The sequence below is a fragment of the Anabrus simplex genome, chromosome 4, assembly GCF_040414725.1.
Source record: "Anabrus simplex isolate iqAnaSimp1 chromosome 4, ASM4041472v1, whole genome shotgun sequence".
In the NCBI taxonomy this organism is placed as follows: Eukaryota; Metazoa; Arthropoda; class Insecta; order Orthoptera; family Tettigoniidae; genus Anabrus; species Anabrus simplex.
In genome coordinates this window covers 389,856,238-389,877,536 of record NC_090268.1, presented here as the reverse complement: position 1 = coordinate 389,877,536, position 21,299 = coordinate 389,856,238, and the positions used below count along the sequence as shown (strand labels likewise).

The 21,299-nt window shown below is 41.7% G+C and overlaps 1 protein-coding gene across 2 annotated transcripts in view; it reads right to left on the bottom strand.

The window, feature by feature from the left end:
* Positions 1-21,299, bottom strand: part of LOC136872747 (homeobox protein orthopedia) — a 402,761-nt gene that overhangs the window by 34,977 nt on the left and 346,485 nt on the right. For both annotated transcript variants that reach the window (XM_068227519.1, XM_067146576.2), the window contains one exon: positions 5,665-5,851. In XM_068227519.1, the coding sequence (XP_068083620.1) occupies positions 5,665-5,851 (187 nt within the window). The remainder of the gene's footprint in view (positions 1-5,664; positions 5,852-21,299) is intronic.

Here is a 21,299-nt window from a genome sequence, read left to right as displayed (position 1 = left end):
CTGACGTTATCATAAGCTGAGCTGATATCCAGTGAGAGAGCCGTAAGACGTCCATTAATCGCAAAAGCATGTTCTATTGCAGAAGTGAATATACTGAGATGGTCCAATGTTCCTCTCCCACGGCGGAATCCATACTGCGACTGAGGAAGCAGCTGCTGGTGTTCTAACCGCCACTCAAGTCGTGTTTTCACCATCCTTTCCAGAGTCTTTACCACACACGAGGAAAGAGCAATTGCTCTATAAGAAGAAGGGTCACTAGGGTCCTTTCCAGGCTTCAGAATGGGGAAGAAAATTTGAGTAATCCAGTCAAAAAGGTAATTCTTCCCATGTCCATATGTTGTTAAAAATGTCTAATAATAGAACATGCGCTGAGCGAGGGACATGGGATAATATCGAGTACTGGATGCAGTCCATACCAGGGGCAGTGTTGTTGTTATGTTTTAATGCCAGCCGGAGTTCCCTGTAAGTAAATGGCCGTAAGAGAATCTGATTGCGATCCCTGCTGGATGAAAAGCGTCAACCAGGTAACTGGGGCACAGTCGAGAGAGCAATATGACTATGAAAAACCTCGATCCAATCAGACGGAAATGAAGAACGTGGGGAGCTACTTCCCATCCCTTTTAAGGATCTTACCTTATTCCAGATTGTAGAAAGCGGGGTTTCTCTACTAATTTCATCACAATATCTTCACCAACTGGGTCGCTTTAAAAAATATATTTTGACCTGTGCATTGATGCGTTGATAATTAAAATAATTTTCCCAGGAAGAAAGACGTCGATATTGTTTAAAAGCAAGTTTTCTTCTTGCAATCATTCGGGATCATTCTGTGTCCCACCACGGCGTAGGGGTATGTTTCGGAAAACAGAAAGGCTGTTTCACTGGGATACTAACCGAAGCTGCAGCATTTATGATGTTTTTTAAAACAGTCGTATTTTTAAGTGGGTCGGTAGGAAAAGTTGCAGTACAAAGATCGAGTGTATGTTCTCGCTGAAGGCAATCCAATTTGCTCGTTTGGTGTTCCATTTTGTGGTGGAGTATAAGGTTGTAGGTAAGGCGTAGCTATTTTGTAAATTAATCTCGATAGGAAGATGATCAGATCCCAGGGAGTATCTTTGTGCATCCCAGGTTAGGTTGGCAGCAATGGCTGGAGAACATATAGTTACATCTACTGCCGAAGGTTGATGTCCAGGCCGAGATATCAGGATAGGACTACCGTCGTTGAGTATGACTAGGTGGTGGCCATCCATCATATCTTGAATGGGTATTCCAGCACGGTCCGTATAAGCACACCCCCAAGCTGCACTATGGGCTTTCAGGCTTCCACATATAATGTATGGAGGTTCCAGTTGGTGTCCCATTCGCCTGGTTGAATTTCAGTACGTGATGGACAATAGATGGATATTAATGTAAATGCAACCGTGGGGAGGAAGATACGAGCCGCTACAATTGGAATGAAAGAACTCCGGGAAAAGTAAGAAATATTGCACTGTGACGAATATTGTTGCCTATTAACAGATTACATCCTCCATATACATCACGTCTGTCTGAATGCAGAACATGATATCCAGGAATGGTATACCAGCGCGAAACCAAGTCTCGGATAATGCTGCCAAGTTGATGTGCCGATCAACTAATTCTTCTTGAAGACCGTGTTAATGAGCCAGCGCTGATTGGCTATTCCACTGCAATATTTTAATTTAAAAGCTTCCATGAATGTTTTGTGTTATCATTTCACGAAGTTCTTATGCCGAAGGGATACCACGATTTGATAGAAGAATACCGTATGGAAGCTGTGTAACTAGGTTAAGGATACCAGTAATAAGGGATTCTGATGAGTTAAGTGGTGGTTGAGTCGAGCTGCCAGACAAGGAACTTGCACTGTGGGGTGCTATTATGTGCGGCTGAGGTGGATAACGGTTTAGGCCCACTGGACCCCCACTTATTTCATGGGGATGGTACAATACCGGAGGGTGAGGGATAGATCTTCTGGGTGACTCCAGAGGAGGTCGCCGACGTTGTAAAACGGTAATTTTGTGTCTTTGCTGTCTTGGTAAGGGTGGAAAAACTTGCTCATTTGTGAGAGGTAATGGCTGAACCACTTCAGGATGTGATTTTTTCATAACAGCTTCCTTAGCTTCCTTGAATGACATGTTATATTTGGCCGAAACCTCGTTTATCTTTGATCGTTTGTTATGCTCGGGGCACTCTTTACTGAGGACAGTGTGTTGACCTTGACAGTGTACGCACTGAAGCTGAGGCAGTGAGCGGGGGTTTGGAGCGCGTGACACACCACAGTTATTGCATCTACCCTGAGAGCGACAGTGTTTACTAATGTGTCCGAAGCGCAAGCAATTGTAGCAAATACGTACTGGAGCCACATATGGAGTTACCTCACAACGTGCTCCATACATTGACACACTGTCTGGTAGAGTTTGAGAGTCGAAGGTAACCACACAAGTCCGTATTTGAACAGTAGTTGAAACATTGTCTTTCAGTGTGCACCTATACATATGACGGACTCGTCTGATTTTAACAGAATAATCTATCCCTTGTATTAGTTCGTCTTCCTCTTATTCTGTATGCACATCTCGAATGACTCGCTGTCCACTTATGATGTGAGATGGGATGTAACCTTCTAATTGATGTGAGGAGAAGAAATTAGAACTAACGAACCAGTTTGCTGTGCTGAGTGAAGTTCCATTTTAAGATGATTTTTCCCGGTGGAAGAAATATCTTTGATATTTCGACGTTGAGATGGACACTCCCAATAAATCATTTTACCAAACGCCATCGGATGTAGTTTACCTATGTTTCCTTCTTTCCCTTCCACATACATGTAGTAAGGCCCTGAAGAATCAGTGTGATACCGGTTAGCTTTGTTATAATCATATGCACTGAGCCGAGACTGTGATCCGCTATTTTGAGGAGGAAGTACAGCTGGTACCGCATTCAAGTCAGAAACACTTATCACCTTGAATAGAAGCTGAGCTAGACACAGAATCACTGGGAGAATATATATGTCGTGGAACATTATCTGTAGCGTTTTCTGGTTTAACTGATTTTTACCTGAAGGTTCTTCTAATGCTCGCTTGTTGCCCGCCACAACAGATGGAAAACTCGCCTCCCGTCAGAGCACTCCTGACTCTATGAGGCACTTGCTGTATGCTGTTCGGTATGGGCACATTAGATGGCGATATGGGGGAAGGACGGCCCTCACCATATAGACCCCCTTCCGTAGCACTAACTGCTAATTAAACTGCAATGTATGTCATTAGGCTACACACTACACACGTATTCACTGAAAGGCACGAATAAATGTCCACACAACTACTAAGTCCGTACTGCCGTACGATAAGCGAGCGTGAGTCACACAGAGCGAACACACAAGCAACTGCACGCCACGAAGGTTACGAACACACTGTGAGAGAAATATTCAAAAGCAACTTGAACTGCCAACCTGTCAAGTAGTTGGCCATACACACACTGACAAGTTGGCGGACCGGTCGATTTTGCCGGTTTATCTGTCGAATCGCCAGCACACACCCAACCTCGAGCCCAGCCACTAGCAATCCCCATACACATTCGAGCCAGTCAGTGCGACCAAGGTCACGCACCAGTTGGCGAACCGGTTCAACTGAGAATGGGCCCTTTAAGACACTTACTATTGACTTTAATTAATTTCGTGTGGCTATTTCTAGCCGGGTGCTGCCCTTGTAAGGCAGACCCTCCTATGAGGGTGGGCGGCATCTGCCATGTGGAGGTAACTACGTGTTATTGTGGCAGAGGATAATGTTATGTGTGGTGTGTGAGTCGCAGGGATGTTGGCGACAGCACAATCACCCAGCTCTCGAGCCATTGGAATTAACCAATGAAGGTTAAAATCCCCGACCCGGCCGGGAATCGAACATGGGACCCTCTGAACCGAAGCCCAGTACTCTGACCATTCGGTCAACGAGTCGACTATTGGCTTAATGCTACTGAAAGGAAGAATTGAAGGGGTCCATTCGCATTCGAGCGGGTTGGCAAGACTGTCCAAGAAATAAATCCCCGCCTCGAACTCAAATGGCTTGACTGTCACCATACACTAGCGAGCAGGTTGGCGCACCGGTCCACCAGTCTGTAAGTAGGCTATACCCCAATCTGGGAATTTCGCCACGACTTGACAACATTATACGCATTGGCTAGGTTTTCATTATGGCCCAAGGAAATTTTTTTAAAGTGGCTGTAGCTGTTGCAGCATTATTGTGCGTTGATGAAGGAAAGAAGAAGAAACACGTATGGATAAACGAATGGTTGAGAGATAAACAATGATTTTCTCAGATTAATCTTTTAAGAACTCTGGACGTACAAGACTTTGCAGATTACAACAACTTTCTGCGTACGGACAACAACAGTTTTTCTGAATTGTTGGAGTCGATTCGGCCAAATACTGAGAAAAATGAGACTCATATGAGAGATATCATCAGTGCTGCGATTTCTAGCAACAGGAAGAAGTTATGAAGACATACAATTTAGCTGTGTAATATCTCCTCAGCTGTACTGACCGGTAAAATTAATGGATCACTTGAATTGTCAAAGGAAAAGGCATGTTAAACTGTGAAACATTTCTTTTGTTATTATTTACATTGATTTTCATGAAAAAATCCAAGTAATCCTATCTCTCAGTTATTCCTAACCTTAGTAACTTTGATAGGTTTCTCATGAAAATAATCATTGTAAATAATAAAACAAATATTTCACAATTTAACATACTTTTTCCCTTGAAAATTCAAGCTATCCATTAATTTTGCCGGTCATTGTATTAGGAAACAAGTACTCGGCCGGTACATTTCAATATATTCTTACCAGACCTGCTTATTCTTCTCAAAATACATACTATTTGTTCGAGGTAATTATCTTCACAAATGTCCGACTCGTTGGCTGAACGGTCAGCGTACTGGCCTTCGGTTCAGAGGGTCCCGGGTTCGATTCCCGGCCGAGTCGGGGATTTTAACCTTAATTGGTTAATTCCAATGACAAGGGGGCTGGATGTATGTGTTGTCTTCATCATCATTTCATCCTCATCACGACGCGCAGGTCACCTACGGGTGTCAAATAGAAAGACCTGCACCTGGCGAGCCGAACCCGTCCTGGGATATCCCGGCACTAAAAGCCATACGACATTTCATTTTCATTTCATCTTCACAAATTAACTCACTCAGAAATACTTGAAATCTAGATCAATTTACAGACAGAAGCAGGGCGAGCCGGTCGGGTTCGCCGATTTATCTGTCGAACCGCCAAACCGGACCCAATCTCGAGCCCAATCACGAATCACCTTACATACGCATTCGATCAGGTCAGTGCGACCAAAGTCACGGGCCGGTTGGCGAATCCACTCGAATGTGAATGTGCCCCTTAAGTCATGCCATTCCATTTCAGCTTTGCACAAAACTATGGTATGGATTTAATGTAGGCTATTTGATTCAATAACTGAAAACATCGCTATGGATGTGATCTTTAAGATGAAATGTTCAATGAAACCCTTCAGATACCTGTAAGTTGGTACGGCCGCGGGAATCAATCCTATGAGCCGTGCCTTACCTGGGCTAATACTGGAGACATCCCAGCAGCCCTCTGCGGGGAGGTCCACTCTGGGTGCGGCTCGCAGTTTCAGGTACCCACCTGGAGTCATCCCGGAGACACCCCACCGGCTGTCCGCCCCTCCGAACATGCTGGGGGAGCAAAGCCCATCAGACATGGAGCCGAAGGGCGGCAAACCATGGGACGGCAACAGAGCGCCGGGCGTTCTGAACACATTTGTGGTCTTCTTCCGCTTCTTCCATTTAGCCCTGCGATTCTGGAACCATACCTGCAACACCAAGAGAAAACATGAAACTAATGTAAGGTATACAGTAAAATAGTATTGCTCATCTGCTGACCACGTTTCCCTAGTAATGAAGTGTTTATCTGAATAAAAATCTATAGCCCTTTTCCAGTAATTCGACCGGGTCAGGAATGAAATGAATGAAGCCCCCATCTAGCGGCGAGGATAGGAAATATGCCGGCTGCCGAAGCCTGTCGCACTCTTCTGGAGTAATGATAAATGGCTGATTGTTAATGCAGGGTGTTGCTGGAATGAAAGATGACAGGGAAAACCGGAGTACCCGGAGAAAAACCTGTCCCGCCTCCGCTTTGTCCAGCACGAATCTCATATTGAGTGACCGAGATTTGAACCACGGTACCCAGCGGCGAGAGGCCGGCGCGCTGCCGCCTGAGCCACGGAGGCTTCCAAATGTTTATTTATTCTGTATAATAATTTGACATATTGTGGATTGAGTGTTGTGTTGATTTCAGCTATTAGATTCGCAGGTTACATCTGTCGTTCCCACTTCATACATGCTGCATTAATCTTTGGGTGGTGTTGGTGATTATTGTTTTAAGAGAAAGTACAACTTGAAAATCATCCTCTATTAACAATAATCGGAGGGAAAGAGGAAGATATCAGCAAAAGAAAGACATGGGCCACGAAGGGCTTGAAAATGAAGAACTCCCTAGACATCGATTCCCTAATACCTGTCGGAGTCGGAAAAGTACAAGGGTTAATCAAGGGAGGTCGGATAGGCTATATTGAAGTGAGGAGCCTGGCACACCCCTGGGGCTCCTTTTAGTCACCTTTTACTACGGGCAGAGGAAATCGGGGATGTTGTTCTATCAACCCCACCCACGGGAGGAAAGGAAATTGAAAGTGCGGTAAATAATTAAACGCTAACATCAGACCACACATGGCTGTGCTTTGATATGGAATGTGCAAGTCAGGCTACTTGCGCAAAACCAGGCCAGGCCTCATTTTAGATCAAGTGACGATGAGAAGAAAGAGTATTTCCACAGGCCAACCCTCATGACTAGATAAATGAAAGTCATCATATTTAAAAAAATCAGACATACCGACTTTACTTGCATCTTCTGTCACTTACATTCGATTACAGAAGTCGAAGTGCGGCTCCATGGCTAAATGGTTACCGTGCTGGCCTTTGGTCACAGGGGTGCCGTGTTCGATTCCCGGCAGGGTCGGGAATTTTAACCACCACCATTAATTTCGCTGGCACGGAGGCTATGTATATGTGTCGTCTTCATCATCGTTTCATCTTCATCATGACGCGCAGGTCGCCTACGGGGGTCAAATCCAAGGACCTACACCTGGCGAGCCGAACTAGTCCTTGGGCTCTCCCGACACTAAAATCCATACGCCATTACAAGAGAAAGATATTAGTACATGTAGGCAATTAAAAGCATTAAATCGACAGTCGGTCCGTTGGTTAAAATAGTTGAAGGGTTATCTTTCACCTTTGTTATATTCGTCGGCGAATGCACAGCAGGTTTCAGCCTATAAGTGGCCTCGACTGGTCCGTCGTCGACAGCTCTGCATTCCGATCTACCAACCGAGCAGAGGAGGGGTGGCCACGGCACGACAGTGGCTCTACGCCTCCGTATTCGGAAGACGGAGAGAGGCTTGTTTCCACCGTCTCCTGTCCTGAGAATGGTTCTCCATATTCCTGCACTAAGGCGACTGGCGGGACAGTTCATAGTATAGGCCACGGCCGCCAACCCTCTCACTTTCTCCATACGTCACCTCTCCAGATGTACGGCTCCATGGCTAAATGGTTAGCGTGCTGGCCTTTGGTCACAGGGGTCCCGGGTTCGATTCCCGGCAAGGTAGGGAGTTTTAACCAAAATTGGTTAAATTCGCTGGCACGAGGACTGGGTGTTTGTGACGTCTTCATCATCATGCCATCCTCATCACGACGCGCAGGTCGTTTACGGGAGTCAAATCAAAAGACCTGCATTTGGCGAACCGAACATGTACTCGGACACTCCCGGCACTAAAAGCCATACGCCATTTCATTTTCTACCTCTCCAGATCTCCCTGATCTGACAGAGGGTGTTGCCGTCTGGGAGGCCCATCGTCCCCTTCAGGGACGGAAGGAAAACGTGTATAGGAATAGTGGCTTCTGTTATTCATACTACAAGTTACACGGATCAAGTACTGAAAGGTGTATAATATTAGGCAGGGATTGACTTGGGTCGAAGTGTAGTAATCAGTTTGACTTGGTCTTAATGGTAGGCTGTGTTGAAAATCTGCAGTCTAATGTTCTGGAGCTTAAAAATAGGAGCAATGAGTACGATATGAAAATTAACATTTTCGAGACTAAAGTGATGGAGGTAGGTAAAAACCTAAGAGAACTGAACGTCAGGTTTGGGAATACAAAACTGGAACTGGTGGATCATCTCATGGCGACGATGGGCTAGGAAAAGACTAGAAGTGGAAAGGAAGCGACCGTGGCCTTAATTGATGTACAGTCCCAGTATTTGCCTGGTGTGAACATGGGGAACCACAGAAAACATACTCAGGGCTGCCGACAGTGGAGCTCGAACCCACTATCTCCAGAATGCAAGCTCACAGCTACGCTCCCCTAAACACATGGCCAACTCACTCGCTTTTCAAATATTTAGGACGTGTATTTTTTCAAGATGTTAGCGTACTGAAATGGAATCAAGTGCATCCAAGTGAATGTAATGAGCTCACAGCTGCAGTCAACGGTACTTTGTAAGACAGAAATGCTTTCTCGGACGAATCTGTCTTTACATAATTTCGTTTTCAGACCAGCGTTGCTGAAGTGAAAGCTGGGTGGAATCAGCGTATCTTATTCATAAGTAAGAAGTAAAGACAGTTAAAGGTTACAGACGCGAATGTAGTGAGTATGATTTCTGGCGCAAACTGGTGGGAACGAGGAGATAAAGGCAAAGTTAGAATGTTTTTAATTTCGTGTGACTATTTCTAGCCCTTGTAAGGCAGACCCTCCGATGAGGGTGGGCGGCATCTGCCATGTGTAGGTATAACTGCGTGTTATTGTGGTGGAGGATACTATTATGTGTGGTGTGTGAGTTGCAGGGATGTTGGGGACAGCACAAACACCCAGCCCCCGAGCCATTGGAATTAACAATGACGGTTAAAATCCCCGAACCGATCGGAAATCGAACCCGGGACCCTCTGAACCGAAGCCCAGTACGCTGACCATTCAGCCAACGAGTCGGACTAAGTTAGAAATGAACTCAAAGGACGAAGCTCTATACATAAGCCGGATTTGTTGGTGTAGTCATGTGAAAGGAATGGACGAGGATAGGTTTTCTAGGAGATTAACGGACTCGCCCATGGTGGCTAAGAGAAGTAGGATACCAAGGTGAGGATGGTTAGACTCAGTTTTTGATGATTTGAAGATAAGAGGTGTGGAACTAAATGAATCCACATGGCTAGCTGAAAATAGAGGTTTATAGGTTTATAGTTAATTCTTAGCTGTTTGTAGTTTGAACGCTGTAATGTATAACGGTATATAATGAAGATATATGATGTAGGATGAGATGTTGCGAGCAATGAATGTAAAATATGCGCATCAGACAAAAATGCATAAAATAAATATAATCCTCAACCATAAAAAATAAGACGTAATACATTTCAATTTTTACAAACTTCAGGTTCACTGCTTGTCATAGTTCACTGCATTTATCAGTCCTTCATCGTTTCGATGTTGATCAACATATCTCAAGCTGAGATAGAATGAATAGTGTGCGTAGGGTATGATTTGATGGAATTTATTTCAAAGCATTTCTGCGACCTTTGTTTCCAGCTACAACACAATTGTTTTCTTCACTGTCTTCTTCACTGTCTTCTTCACAGACATCAACTATATCGCCACTAGTGAGCGAGTGACAACTGTGAAAGTGTCCTAGCACAAAGTGGGTTAGCCTAGTCTTGCATTTCGCCAAGCGGCAATTGCCACAAAAACAAGCAAATAAATATCTTATGTTGAGTCAAAGAGATGAAATGTAGTGACAACATATACAAAAGTTACATCATTCATCTAAATTTCGCCTGGTTTTGTGGACAGAGCTTCAAAACATCATGAACCTTGGTAGTCATAATAGCCTATACCAGCGAGTTTCACCAGAAAGAATGGAGTTGCTTGCATAATTTATCTGCGTTGACGGGGCTAGGGCAATGAAATAAAATAACTCGGAAACGCTGAATATGATCATAATTCTTGACAAGGGAAATAAATTATCATTCAATATCAATCAATCAATACTGATTTGCATTTAGGGCAGTCACCCAGGTGGCAGATTTCCTATCTGTTGCTTTCCTAGCCTTTTCCTAAATGATTTCAAAGAAATTGGAAATTTATTGAACGTCTCCCTTGGTAAGTTATTCCAATCCCTAACTCCCCTTCCTATAAATTAATATTTGCCCCAGTTTGTCCTCTTGAATTCCAACTTTATCTTCATATTGTGATCTTTCCTACTTTTATAAACGCCACTCAAACTTATTCGTCTACTAATGTCATTCCACGCCATCTCTCCGCTGACAGCTCGGAACATACAACTTAGACGAGCAGCTCGTCTTCTTTCTCCCAGTTCTTCCCAGCCCAAACTTTGCAACATTTTTGTAACGCTACTCTTTTGTCTGAAATCACCCAGAACAAATCGAGCTTCTTTTCTTTGGATTTTTTCCAGTTCTTGAATCAGGTAATCCTGGTGAGGGTCCCATACACTGGAACCATACTCTAGTTTGGGTCTTACCAGAGACTTATATGCCCTCTCCTTTACATCCTTACTACAACCCCTAAACACCCTCATAACCATGTGCAGAGATATGTACCCTTTATTTACAATCCCATTTATGTGATTACCCCAATGAAGATCTTTCCTTATATTAACACCTAAATACTTACAATGATCCCCAAAAGGAACTTTCAACCCATCAACGCAGTAATTAAAACTCAGAGGACCTTTCCTACTTGTGAATCTCACAACCCGACTTTTAACCCCGTTTAACAACATACCATTGCCTGCCGTCCATCTCACAACATTTTCGAGGTCACGTTGCAGTTGCTCACAATCTTGTAACTTATTGATTACTCTATACAGAATAACATCATCCGTAAAAAGCCTTACCTTCGATTCCACTCCTTTACTCATATCATTTATATATATAAGAAAACATAAAGATCCGTTAACACTGCCTTGAGGAATTCCCCTCTTAATTATTACAGGGTCAGATAAAGCTTCACCTACTCTAATTCTCTGAGATCTATTTTCTAGAAATATAGCAACCCATTCAGTCACTCTTTTGTCTAGTCCAATTGCACTCATTTTTGCCAGTAGTCTCCCATGATCCACCCTATCAAATGCTTTAGAATTGGCCTGAAAAATAAATGAGTCTAGAGATCGTTGAAAATAAATTCGAACAAGTGCGCAATGAATGGAAGATTCACGTATACCATTTCCCTATTTTCCTAATTTGGAAGAAGATGTTAGAAAATTGTTGATAAGAACACGTGATGTTTGACAAGATCAGTTGTTTAACAATGAATTAGGATTCATTTCCATAAATGAAGTATAATAATAATAATAATAATAATAATAATAATAATAATAATAATAATAATAATAATAATAATAATGTAAAAAGTTGTACGTCCCACTAACAACTTTTACAGTTTTCGGAGGGCGCTAGAACGTTAGACCGAAAAATTAATGAAAAGTGTGTGCATGACCTTGTTTCTTGACAAAGAATGCATGCCCTCTCATACCACCCTTACTGGTTAATGGAAACTTTTGCAGTCGTAACTAGCACGATACACGGAACGGTGCTCTTCTTTTGTGTTTGTGCGGACTGTTAAATGTTGCGTGCATTATGAATGGCGAAAGCGATCCGTGTACAGTAGAGAGGTACGAGGGGAGTTCATAAAATATTCACTACATACACAATAAATGCATTACAGTGCGCTGTATTGCGATATTAATACACAATTTATATATGTATATACAAAAAAACTTGGATGATAAATTCGCAACACGAGAAACAACCATGTCAGTGGTCATTAATTGATTTAAGTTGCAAGTTTAACATAGGTTCGCGTCTGCCCTTGATATGTGCACTTCTAAATATTAATTAATTCAAACGTAATTCCAGCGTTCACAGCACACTTGATACCGTTAAGTTCACTAAATTAAAAATCTCTCTGCGGGAACAAATGGCCATTTGTTTATTATTGCAAGAGTCCAAATTCAATGTAGAACGTTCTCTTGATTAGTTTTGTTTTTCTAACAACGGGACTGTTGGGGTTAGGCCAGATCGATTGAATGAAACTTTGTTGGATGATATTAAAACATCATAAACTTATATTCATTCTATCGCAAAATAATAATTAAGACTTAAAGTATTTTGCTGCACTTTTAAATGGAAACGTGGAAGGAATCGTTTGTAGAATGATTAATTAAGACATCTTGCATTCAGGAGACAGTGGGTTCGAACAACACTGACAGGTTTCTTTCTTTCTTTTTTTTTTGCTTTATGTGGCACCGACACAGATAGGTCTTATGGCGACTATGGTATAGGAAAGAGCTAGGAGTCGGAAGGAATCAGCCGTGGCCTTCATTAAGGAACTGGTGTAAAAATGGGAAACCACGGAAAACCATCTTCAGGGATGCCGACAGTTGGATTCGAACCCACTACTTTCCGGATGCAAGCACACAGCCGCGCGCGTCTGATAGCACGGCCAACTCGCCCAGTAAACTGACAGCAGTCCTTTAGATGTTTCTCCGTGGTTTCCCATTTTCATAACAGCCAAATGATGCGGCTGTAACTTAATTTAATGCCACAGCACTTCCTTTCCACAGCTAGCTCTTCCCTATTCCATCGCTGCCATACGTAGAGCCCTGCACAGTTGCGGATATCCGCGGATGAAATCCGCGAAGTTAGTGCCTTGCTGATAATTTATAAATAATTATATTTATTGATTTTCACTCAGGTATACTCTAGAAATCTCGACAAGTGAGTTGTTCATACATTTCATGCAGTTATTCTTGCTTGTGATGAGGCGTCCCTTGACGTTGCTATGGGAAAATGGTGATATATAAGGAGCCTTGACTCCATGAAGCCATAAATCTGACCTAAGCCTAACTGGCTCCAGCCCGCAATTTCTGGAAGGAAGGAAGGAACAGAGGTTCTGAAATGGTACCGCTCAATGTCGGTAGTTATCGCGAGAGGAAATCCCTCATAAACGTGTCACTGTAGGGGATCTGGTGCCAGGTATCAGGCCAATTGTAATAAAATAGTCAAATAGTTGCAATATGCGCGGATAATCATTCGTAGATGCGGGTGAGGGTGCGTACGAAGGAAGTGCGGATGAGGAGAATATTTTGAATATCCGCGCAGGGCTCTATCCATAAGAGCTACCTGTGTCGATGTGACCTAAACCAGATTGTAAAAAACGATACAAAACAAAATTAATGCTGCACACCCAGTGTTATTACGGAAGAACTTTCATCTTTATTTCATTAGTCTCACTTATTTTATTCAATAATATTTTAGGATTATTTCCTTATATTTTCACAAGCTCCTATTACAGGTAAGGGGAGAAGGAGGAGAAGAGCGGTAATAGGTACGGCTCGTACGAATAAGGGTGTTTGATCTAACATAACGTCGTTGCCGGGACGAAACCTCCTATGTGTTAATATTTTTGGAGATATACTGACCCGCAGCACATACGTTATGAAGAGCGAGAATGCCTGACAATTGTCACACAATATTGCACTTTAGACGACAGAACCTTACCGGCCAAAGTTCTAAGCTAAAATATTTCACATAGGAGGTTTTGTCCCGGCAACGACGATAAGCTGTCCACAGCATAACAAAAAGAGTGATTCGTATGAGATAATCTTCTTCTCCTTCTTCTCTTTCTACCACTTTTCCCACACTTGTGGGATCACGGGTGTGATCTGTGTCACACATATGGATCTGGGCCTATTTTACAGCCTGATCATTATTCCGTTTTTTTGTAGTGGTTGGTGCTGTAGTGTGTTGTGTGAATATGAAGAGGAGAGTGCCGGGACGGACACAAACACCCAGTCTCCGAGCCGGAAGAATTGAACAGAAGCGATTAAAATCGCCGACCTGACCAGGAATCGAACCCGGGACCCTCTGAACCGAAGGCCAGTACGCTGACCATTCAGCCAACGAGTCGGACGGTGAGGTGTGAACTACGTGATATTTAAATGTCAGTGCGACTAACTTCTCTCCTAGGCGACTGAGTTTCGTTTTCATGTGGATTTTTTTATATGAAAAGGAACTACTTGTGGTTCAGTAAATCTGGCAGTCCCGTGGCTATGATCACGACATCAACAATCACGTAACTCTACAAGCTAGTTTCAAGCTGTAGGGAAGTATTGAGTAGGTAGGCTTTCCCTTCAATTGTTGCAAAGAAAATGCCAGGGAAGACTGAGGATCCTTATAACGTGTTTTTTAATATTTTTTTACTTGTTTTGGATATATATGTTTATTGAGCAAGCATATTTGGAAATTGGTATCAAAACGCATTTAGATGCGTAATTGTATTTGTCGACGTTAAAGAAATTTAATGTAATTCGTGATGCGATCTACTGAAATGGTAGTACCCATAATTGACGCTGGGTGCTGGAGATCGTTCTGTTAGTTTCATCTGGGCTGCACTGTGGTGCTATCTGGCAGCATACACGCTACTCCCTATGTCGTCATTTGTCGAGTCGGTTGTAAAGCGAAAATGTTTTGAGTTTTGTTTGTTCTTGGACCGTTGAAGAAAACACGTCGTGCCTGGTCGCTGGTGGAAGATTTAAGACAAACTAAGTAAAGAAAGGAGGAGAGATGATGCCTATATTTGACCCGGGGTGATCTAATTGCCATCCGGCGATTGCGCCGAGTTCGTTGAGGTTTTTCCAGATCTTGTTTTCTTATCTATTGGAATAACTTTAGGTAACTGCTTCATATTTTCTTGGTCGCCTGGATTGTACTACAGTGATGTCTTCAGAATATCGAGCATAATGATTTCGGACTGAAAAATTCAAAATTTAGTTAAATCGTTAAAATTATTGAACTCTAGAAAGTGAATAATCAAGATGATAAACGTGAAAGGTATTAGTTAATCATGTGCAGGTGTTATTCATTATATTCAGGGCTCTAATTATTATCTGGTAACATTTTGGTTTCAATAATCTTCTTTTGTAAATTATATTTAACAGAGGTAAATCTCGCGGAAATTATGTGTAAACTCAGTGAGTCGGAAATTGTTTCCGGTGGCGATCCAGTAATTCTTTGGCAGCCATGTTCGTTTTTCTTGGTCATGTGATCTGGTTGCCATGGGTTACATTCTGTAAACTAAAAGGGGGTGTGGCCTCTGTTGTCATTTGGAACATTTGAGCATCGACGATTGTTCTGTTTGAGAGCATTGGAAGTCATGGAGAAATAATTTACTACTCAGTATTAATCTATAACATTTCTAAGTTACTTATCCTATTAATTAATTAGTGATGGTGATGTTAAGTTCAATTTCAATTTTTAAAAAAATTATTATTTCGTTTCTTGGAGACATTGATGTGTGTATAGTAATTTAACAGACTCGAATTTTTTACCTTATTCATTGTAATTTTGAAAGAAGTTTAATGACTGAATTAATTTTTCATTGAAATTTTGAAAGTAGCCTCAAAACCTTATTAATGATTACTTTAATTGATTTTAAAATTAATTAAAATTTTTATTCTGGAGTTCGGTCTATTTTTTATTTAAGTCAGTATATTTGATTTATTTTTTACTAATCCGCCTGACCTCAAGGCCCAGGTTGTTTTAATTCATTCACGCTTCTACCTTGGAACTGTTTTGGTAAGTACTTAACTTCTCTCGTTGTGATTTTAGTCATGTGAAGGTCCCATGTTGTCCAACAACTACCGTTCGCGAATACCTTGGAGATACGCGATATCCTACAGAAAACCTATCACACTTCAACATGGCTTGGCGTGGATTTAAAATCCAACTATACCAGTCGAACCAAGTATAAAGAGTCGGTAGGTCAACACTCATGCGTTCTCTGAACGCACAGCTATATATATATATATATATATATATTTGCCAGGCCTATATGTTTGACGTCGTATCGACACTGATAGCTCTTACGGCGACGATGTACGCAAAGATTAAGCCGAGGAGAAGATGTTTCAGTAATATATATCTACCCCTTAGTCTAGTTTCTTGATACGGGGGGGGGGGGGGGGTGAATGAAACAATTATCTAGCATGTTGTTAGTTCTGGATGCCCTTCAAGACGTCAACCTCAGTTGAGGGGCAAATGAAGTTGGGTAAAGAGGAAGAAGGAATCGGCAGTGGCCTAGCAATAGGAACTGTACCAGCATTGGCCTTGAAGTGGAAATCAGAAACGAGAGAAATCCATTCTCAGGACAGCTGACGATAGGGTTCGAACACACTCGTCCCCGGAATGCGTAGCTTGGCTTCTTAGCTGTAGCGCGTTAACACCCTGAACCACCACTACTACTACTACTAAATACGTTTACATTCCTCCCCTGAAGAGGAGGGCGGGTCCCTTAGACGGTAACGCCGTCTCTCAGGTCGGGAGATTTGTTACGGTGAAGAAGATCCTCGGAGAAGGTGAGGGGGTTGGCGACCATGACCTATACTAGGAACTGTCCCGGCATTCGCCTTAGTGCAGGAGAATGGAAAACCACGGAAAACCATTCTCATGACAGCTGACAGTTGGGGCCAGCCGTGAGATCCAGCCCTGTCCCGTCTCCCGAATGCAGAGGCGTAGAGCCACGGTAGAGCCGTGGCCACCCCTCCTCTGCTTGGTTGACAGGTAAGAGTGAAGAACTGTTGGACCACGGACCAGCCGTGGCCACTTGTTGGCCGAGAGCCACTCTGCATCTACCGAGCCTTGAAGCAGAGTTCCGCTTGCGAAACAGTGCGCTACCAGTGCTAGACACTTGCAAGTTCCTTGGTTTCCATTTTGATAAGCAACTAGCGTGGCCAAGGCCCTACACCGCTGGCTGCGCAGAAGCGTGTAACTGGATATGTCCATGCGCGTACCGCCATGTTATGGGCGCTCCTCAGCTTGACGAGGAGATCGTATGGAATTTATGCATTAACTTACATTTCGCATATATTAAAACACCCGACCTAGTAAATTAATAACAGCCTACACCGACTACCGTGTACACACGCAATAAATATACATAATATCAAGACTGTGCTAATATTAAATTATACTTCTGTTTTAAAACTGAACAATCTACACAAATCCTTTAGATAACTAAAAAAGCTAAAAGCTAAAAGCTAAAGGTAAAAAGAACTTTTAGGAAGACTGAAAAATACACTAGAACAAAAATAAATATTTATAAATAGACACAAATTCGAATTTCAATCCCCGAAAATAGAAATAAAACGGTATATAGGCCTAGCGGTACCTCAAAAATAATCAAGTCGATCACTTTAATATAAGGGTCATGTTGTAACTGATTTGTTTGAACAGTCGAAACGGATACATGTAATTGAAACCTAGGCTCTACACTTTAGTTTTATGGAAAATACGAAGACATGTTCAAATGACAGCAGTCTACAACTTAGGTATGATTACATATCGTGAGATAAAAATTGCCTGTCTCTCAGCAGACTGGAGAACACATTAATTAAGTATTTACAAACTCCTGTACCGATAGCAATATTCTTCAATATCAACAAAAAGGAAACCTGTGAAATAAAATCTTGTTATGAAAGTACATAGCACCGAGCTCGATAGCTACAGTCGCTTAAGTGTGGACAGTATCCAGTAATCGGGAGATAGTGGGTTCGAGCCCCACTGTCGGCAGCCCTGAAGATGGTTTACCGTGGTTTCCCATTTAAATACCAGGCAAATGCTGGGGATGTACCTTAATTAAGGCCACGGCCGCTTCCTTCCACTTCGTAGACCTTTCCTATCACATCGTCGCCATTAGACATATCTGTGTCGGTGCGACGTAAAGCAAATAGCAAAAAAAAAAAAAAAAGTACATAGCGCATCATTCGTCTCTGATTAGTCATTACAGCAAATTTTACTTAATCCTCTGAACAGATTGTTTAAAAAGTATATGACTGCAGAAATCTTTCTAAAACAATCAGATACGGTTTTTAATCATTTTCTGAATACGAAATTCCGGTCACGCGGTGTAGGGGTAGGGTGTCTACCTATCACCCGGAGGCCCCGGGTTCAATCCCCGGGTAGGTCAGAGATCTGAGGGCTAGTTCGAGATCCACTCAGCCTACGTGATTATAATTGCGGAACTATCTGACGGTGAGATAACAGCCGAGAGAATTCGTAGTGCTGACCACATTGCATCTCGTAATCTGCAGGCCTTCAGGCTGAGCAGCGGTCGCTTGGTAGGTCATGGACTTTCGGGCCTGTTGTGCCAGGGGTTTGGTTAGGTTTGGTTGGCATATGAAATAACGTAATCGGATGAGTAGAAGTTAAATTATAATTTCTGTGTGATTTGGATTTAGGTAAATGCTGCCTAACATTCGTAACACTGGTGCTAGTCTGCCTCTGTTGTGTATTTCTTAAAATGAAATGAATATCTTAGTTAGTTTGAGTTTCTCTGAGTAGTTTAAGCTTAAGTAAGAATTTTATAATTTAAGATGTAAAACCTTCCTCATAATGGTATCTTCTCAAATATCTGTATTACTGCTTTTACAAACTCAATCGGAATTAACATTATCTGAGCACATATAAAAATTGCAAGTGCGTTCTAATTTCTCTCTAATATGAGGACCCCGATTTACATCAGAAAGAAAAAAAGATTAATATCACAGTTGAACAGTTATTTTGATTAGCGTTTTCTAAGGCAGAGTAGGATTGAGAAGATTGTAATGATCTTTATTTAGACTTTATGTTGTCAGATTTTTTGGAATAGCGTATTAATAACTGTATTCTTTTATGATAAAGCAACTGTGAAAAAATGGAGAACTTAAGACATACGATACTCATAAATCATTTTTCAGATACCGGTTATTGATAATAATTTGAAGCAATATCTTACCCTAATATTAAAAGTGTTTTATCAAGCTATATTAATCATATCTTACGGATTCTAGGCGCAGGTTAATCAAATTTGTAATATCGGTACACAGTCTGTATGGAAAATATGTAGTCTTTTCCAGAACAGCTGTTTAGTTCTAAACACTTATCCTCGATGAACTGGAAGAAGATAAACAAGAAAAAGACAAGCCTAAACATTCTAAATTTCTTGTCCATGCATTCCCTGAATCAATCACCCTATAATCTGTATAGTTCTCGATTATGGTAATTGAAGTTTATTTTATAAGAGTTCAATATTTCTACTCACATGTGAAAAGAAATACCAGATCCATTCCGATTGCGATCTGTACAAATGAAGGCTGCACACGAATTCACCGTCGCAAATATTTTTCCATTCGACACGTAAGGTCTAACTTTAGGCCTAATATTGTCGATCAAGTTAACTACCGTAATGTATCAGCTCCCACATTCCTTGAGAATATTTGACAATACTCGTATATTATCACTCCGTCACATATAATACTAAAACAGATCCACTAATAGACATTACTCAAATCGAAAACATGCAAGGGACTGTAAACATTACCACGTGCTAGCCATGCATTAGAAACTGAAGCGCCCACAACATGGCGATGCGCGAAATTGTTCAATATTCCGCATAGCATCAGCGCGCTCTGTGAGTCTAGATAAGTAATATTAAAGTCCCACATCTGTCAGCTGAAGGCGTTCTTTGAAAGGAAAGCTCTGCAATGAGGCGCGCAATGCATAGATATGACTACCGGGAAGATGAAGAAATTCGACATTAACACTCCGTAGTGAATGATTTCATTTCTTCAGTGGGTCATGCTATATGTGGAAAGAAGTTGCAAGAAACAGTGGCTTGGAATCTTCAGTAAATTTCCACTATGAAGTTCGCAGCTCTTACCTCATATGTCGAATAGCGCAATTTTACCGAGTTGCATTGTTTTTTCACATCAAGATGGACACTATCTTACACAAGTTTACTCTGTCGTATCATCTATGTGATGTTATTTAGTTATATTCACCTCAAGCTGGACTTTTATTTCCTTTCTTTTTGTGTATAATTATCAAGTAACATCAAGATGGACACTGTTTCATTTCGTGAAATCTGTTTGTGTTCTTTCTGTGTTGTGATTCTCTGTTCGAACCTCAAGATGAACTTTACTTTTCTGGACTTTCAACTGCTTAAGCATTTTTCTCTGCATTTCTTTTGCCCATGTTTATTTACTTTGTGTTACTGTATTTTTCTTGTATACTCTGTATTGATTTATTTGGAAAATAAACGGGGGTGTTTCGTTAGGGGAAGACTTCGGCGGGGGGGATGCGGGTCTTGCTCTGGGGTCCCCTTGCTGTTTTCGCGGTTGCCCCTGCGCCAAATTCTATATATCCCTTCCCCTCCCCAGTATGTACGACACATACTTCTCAGTTATATTCAAATCACGTGTTTCAAAATCATAATATACGGCCTAAGAGCTGCTCGTTCAGCTGACGACCCGCTTGCCCTTGAGACAAGAATTGAAATAACTTCCTTTCGCCTTCGTCTTCGCCTTTTACTGAGTTGTAGTGTATTGTAACAGAAGACACAAGATGATTGACTTCTGAAAATACGTCATAATATTTTATTATTCCGTGTCATGTTAGGAGTACTAATCAAATGAGTGGTTTGTGGGTGTGATAATTCAATAAAGATAGAATTTTGTAAATTTGATCAATGTTTCCTTGAGACATTTCATGTTCACCTTACCGTGCCGCACTCTAGGAATGCATGTTTGCATGATTTATTTACGCACTCCTACAGCATAATGTACTTAAGGTTAATTTTTCTTTACACATTAGCATACGAAATTTGTTCCGATAGACTGCATATCCATATGCAGCTGCGAGGCGTGGCAAGTCACAAGGAAAATAATGGACAGGAATAGCATTCTGGGATATAACCTCTTGCCCGAACAGTGACGAATTACAAGTATAAACGGCGATTACAAACTACATTCATGCCTTACCACTGCATTCTCGTTATTTCAAAGAAGCATCTATTAAAACCTCTTATAGGCCGTATAATATTTCCATTTAATGTGAATATACGGTAGTCACTTTGGCAGTTCTGAATGTTGAAGCGTTTAGTGAAAGCCTATGAACTGTACATGTCTGTTTACCTGTGATCTTTTTTGATATCAGGTATCGCAGCGGGTGATATACTGAGGTCGTTTATCTGCGTTTTGTTATTGACATTCGTTAATGACATAGCGTGAAAATGTATAGAAAAAGGACAATTTAATATCTGAAGTCGTACGTAAAATATAACTTTGTAACAGAGGTTGTCTGATAGGGAAATGGAATATTATTACGTAAT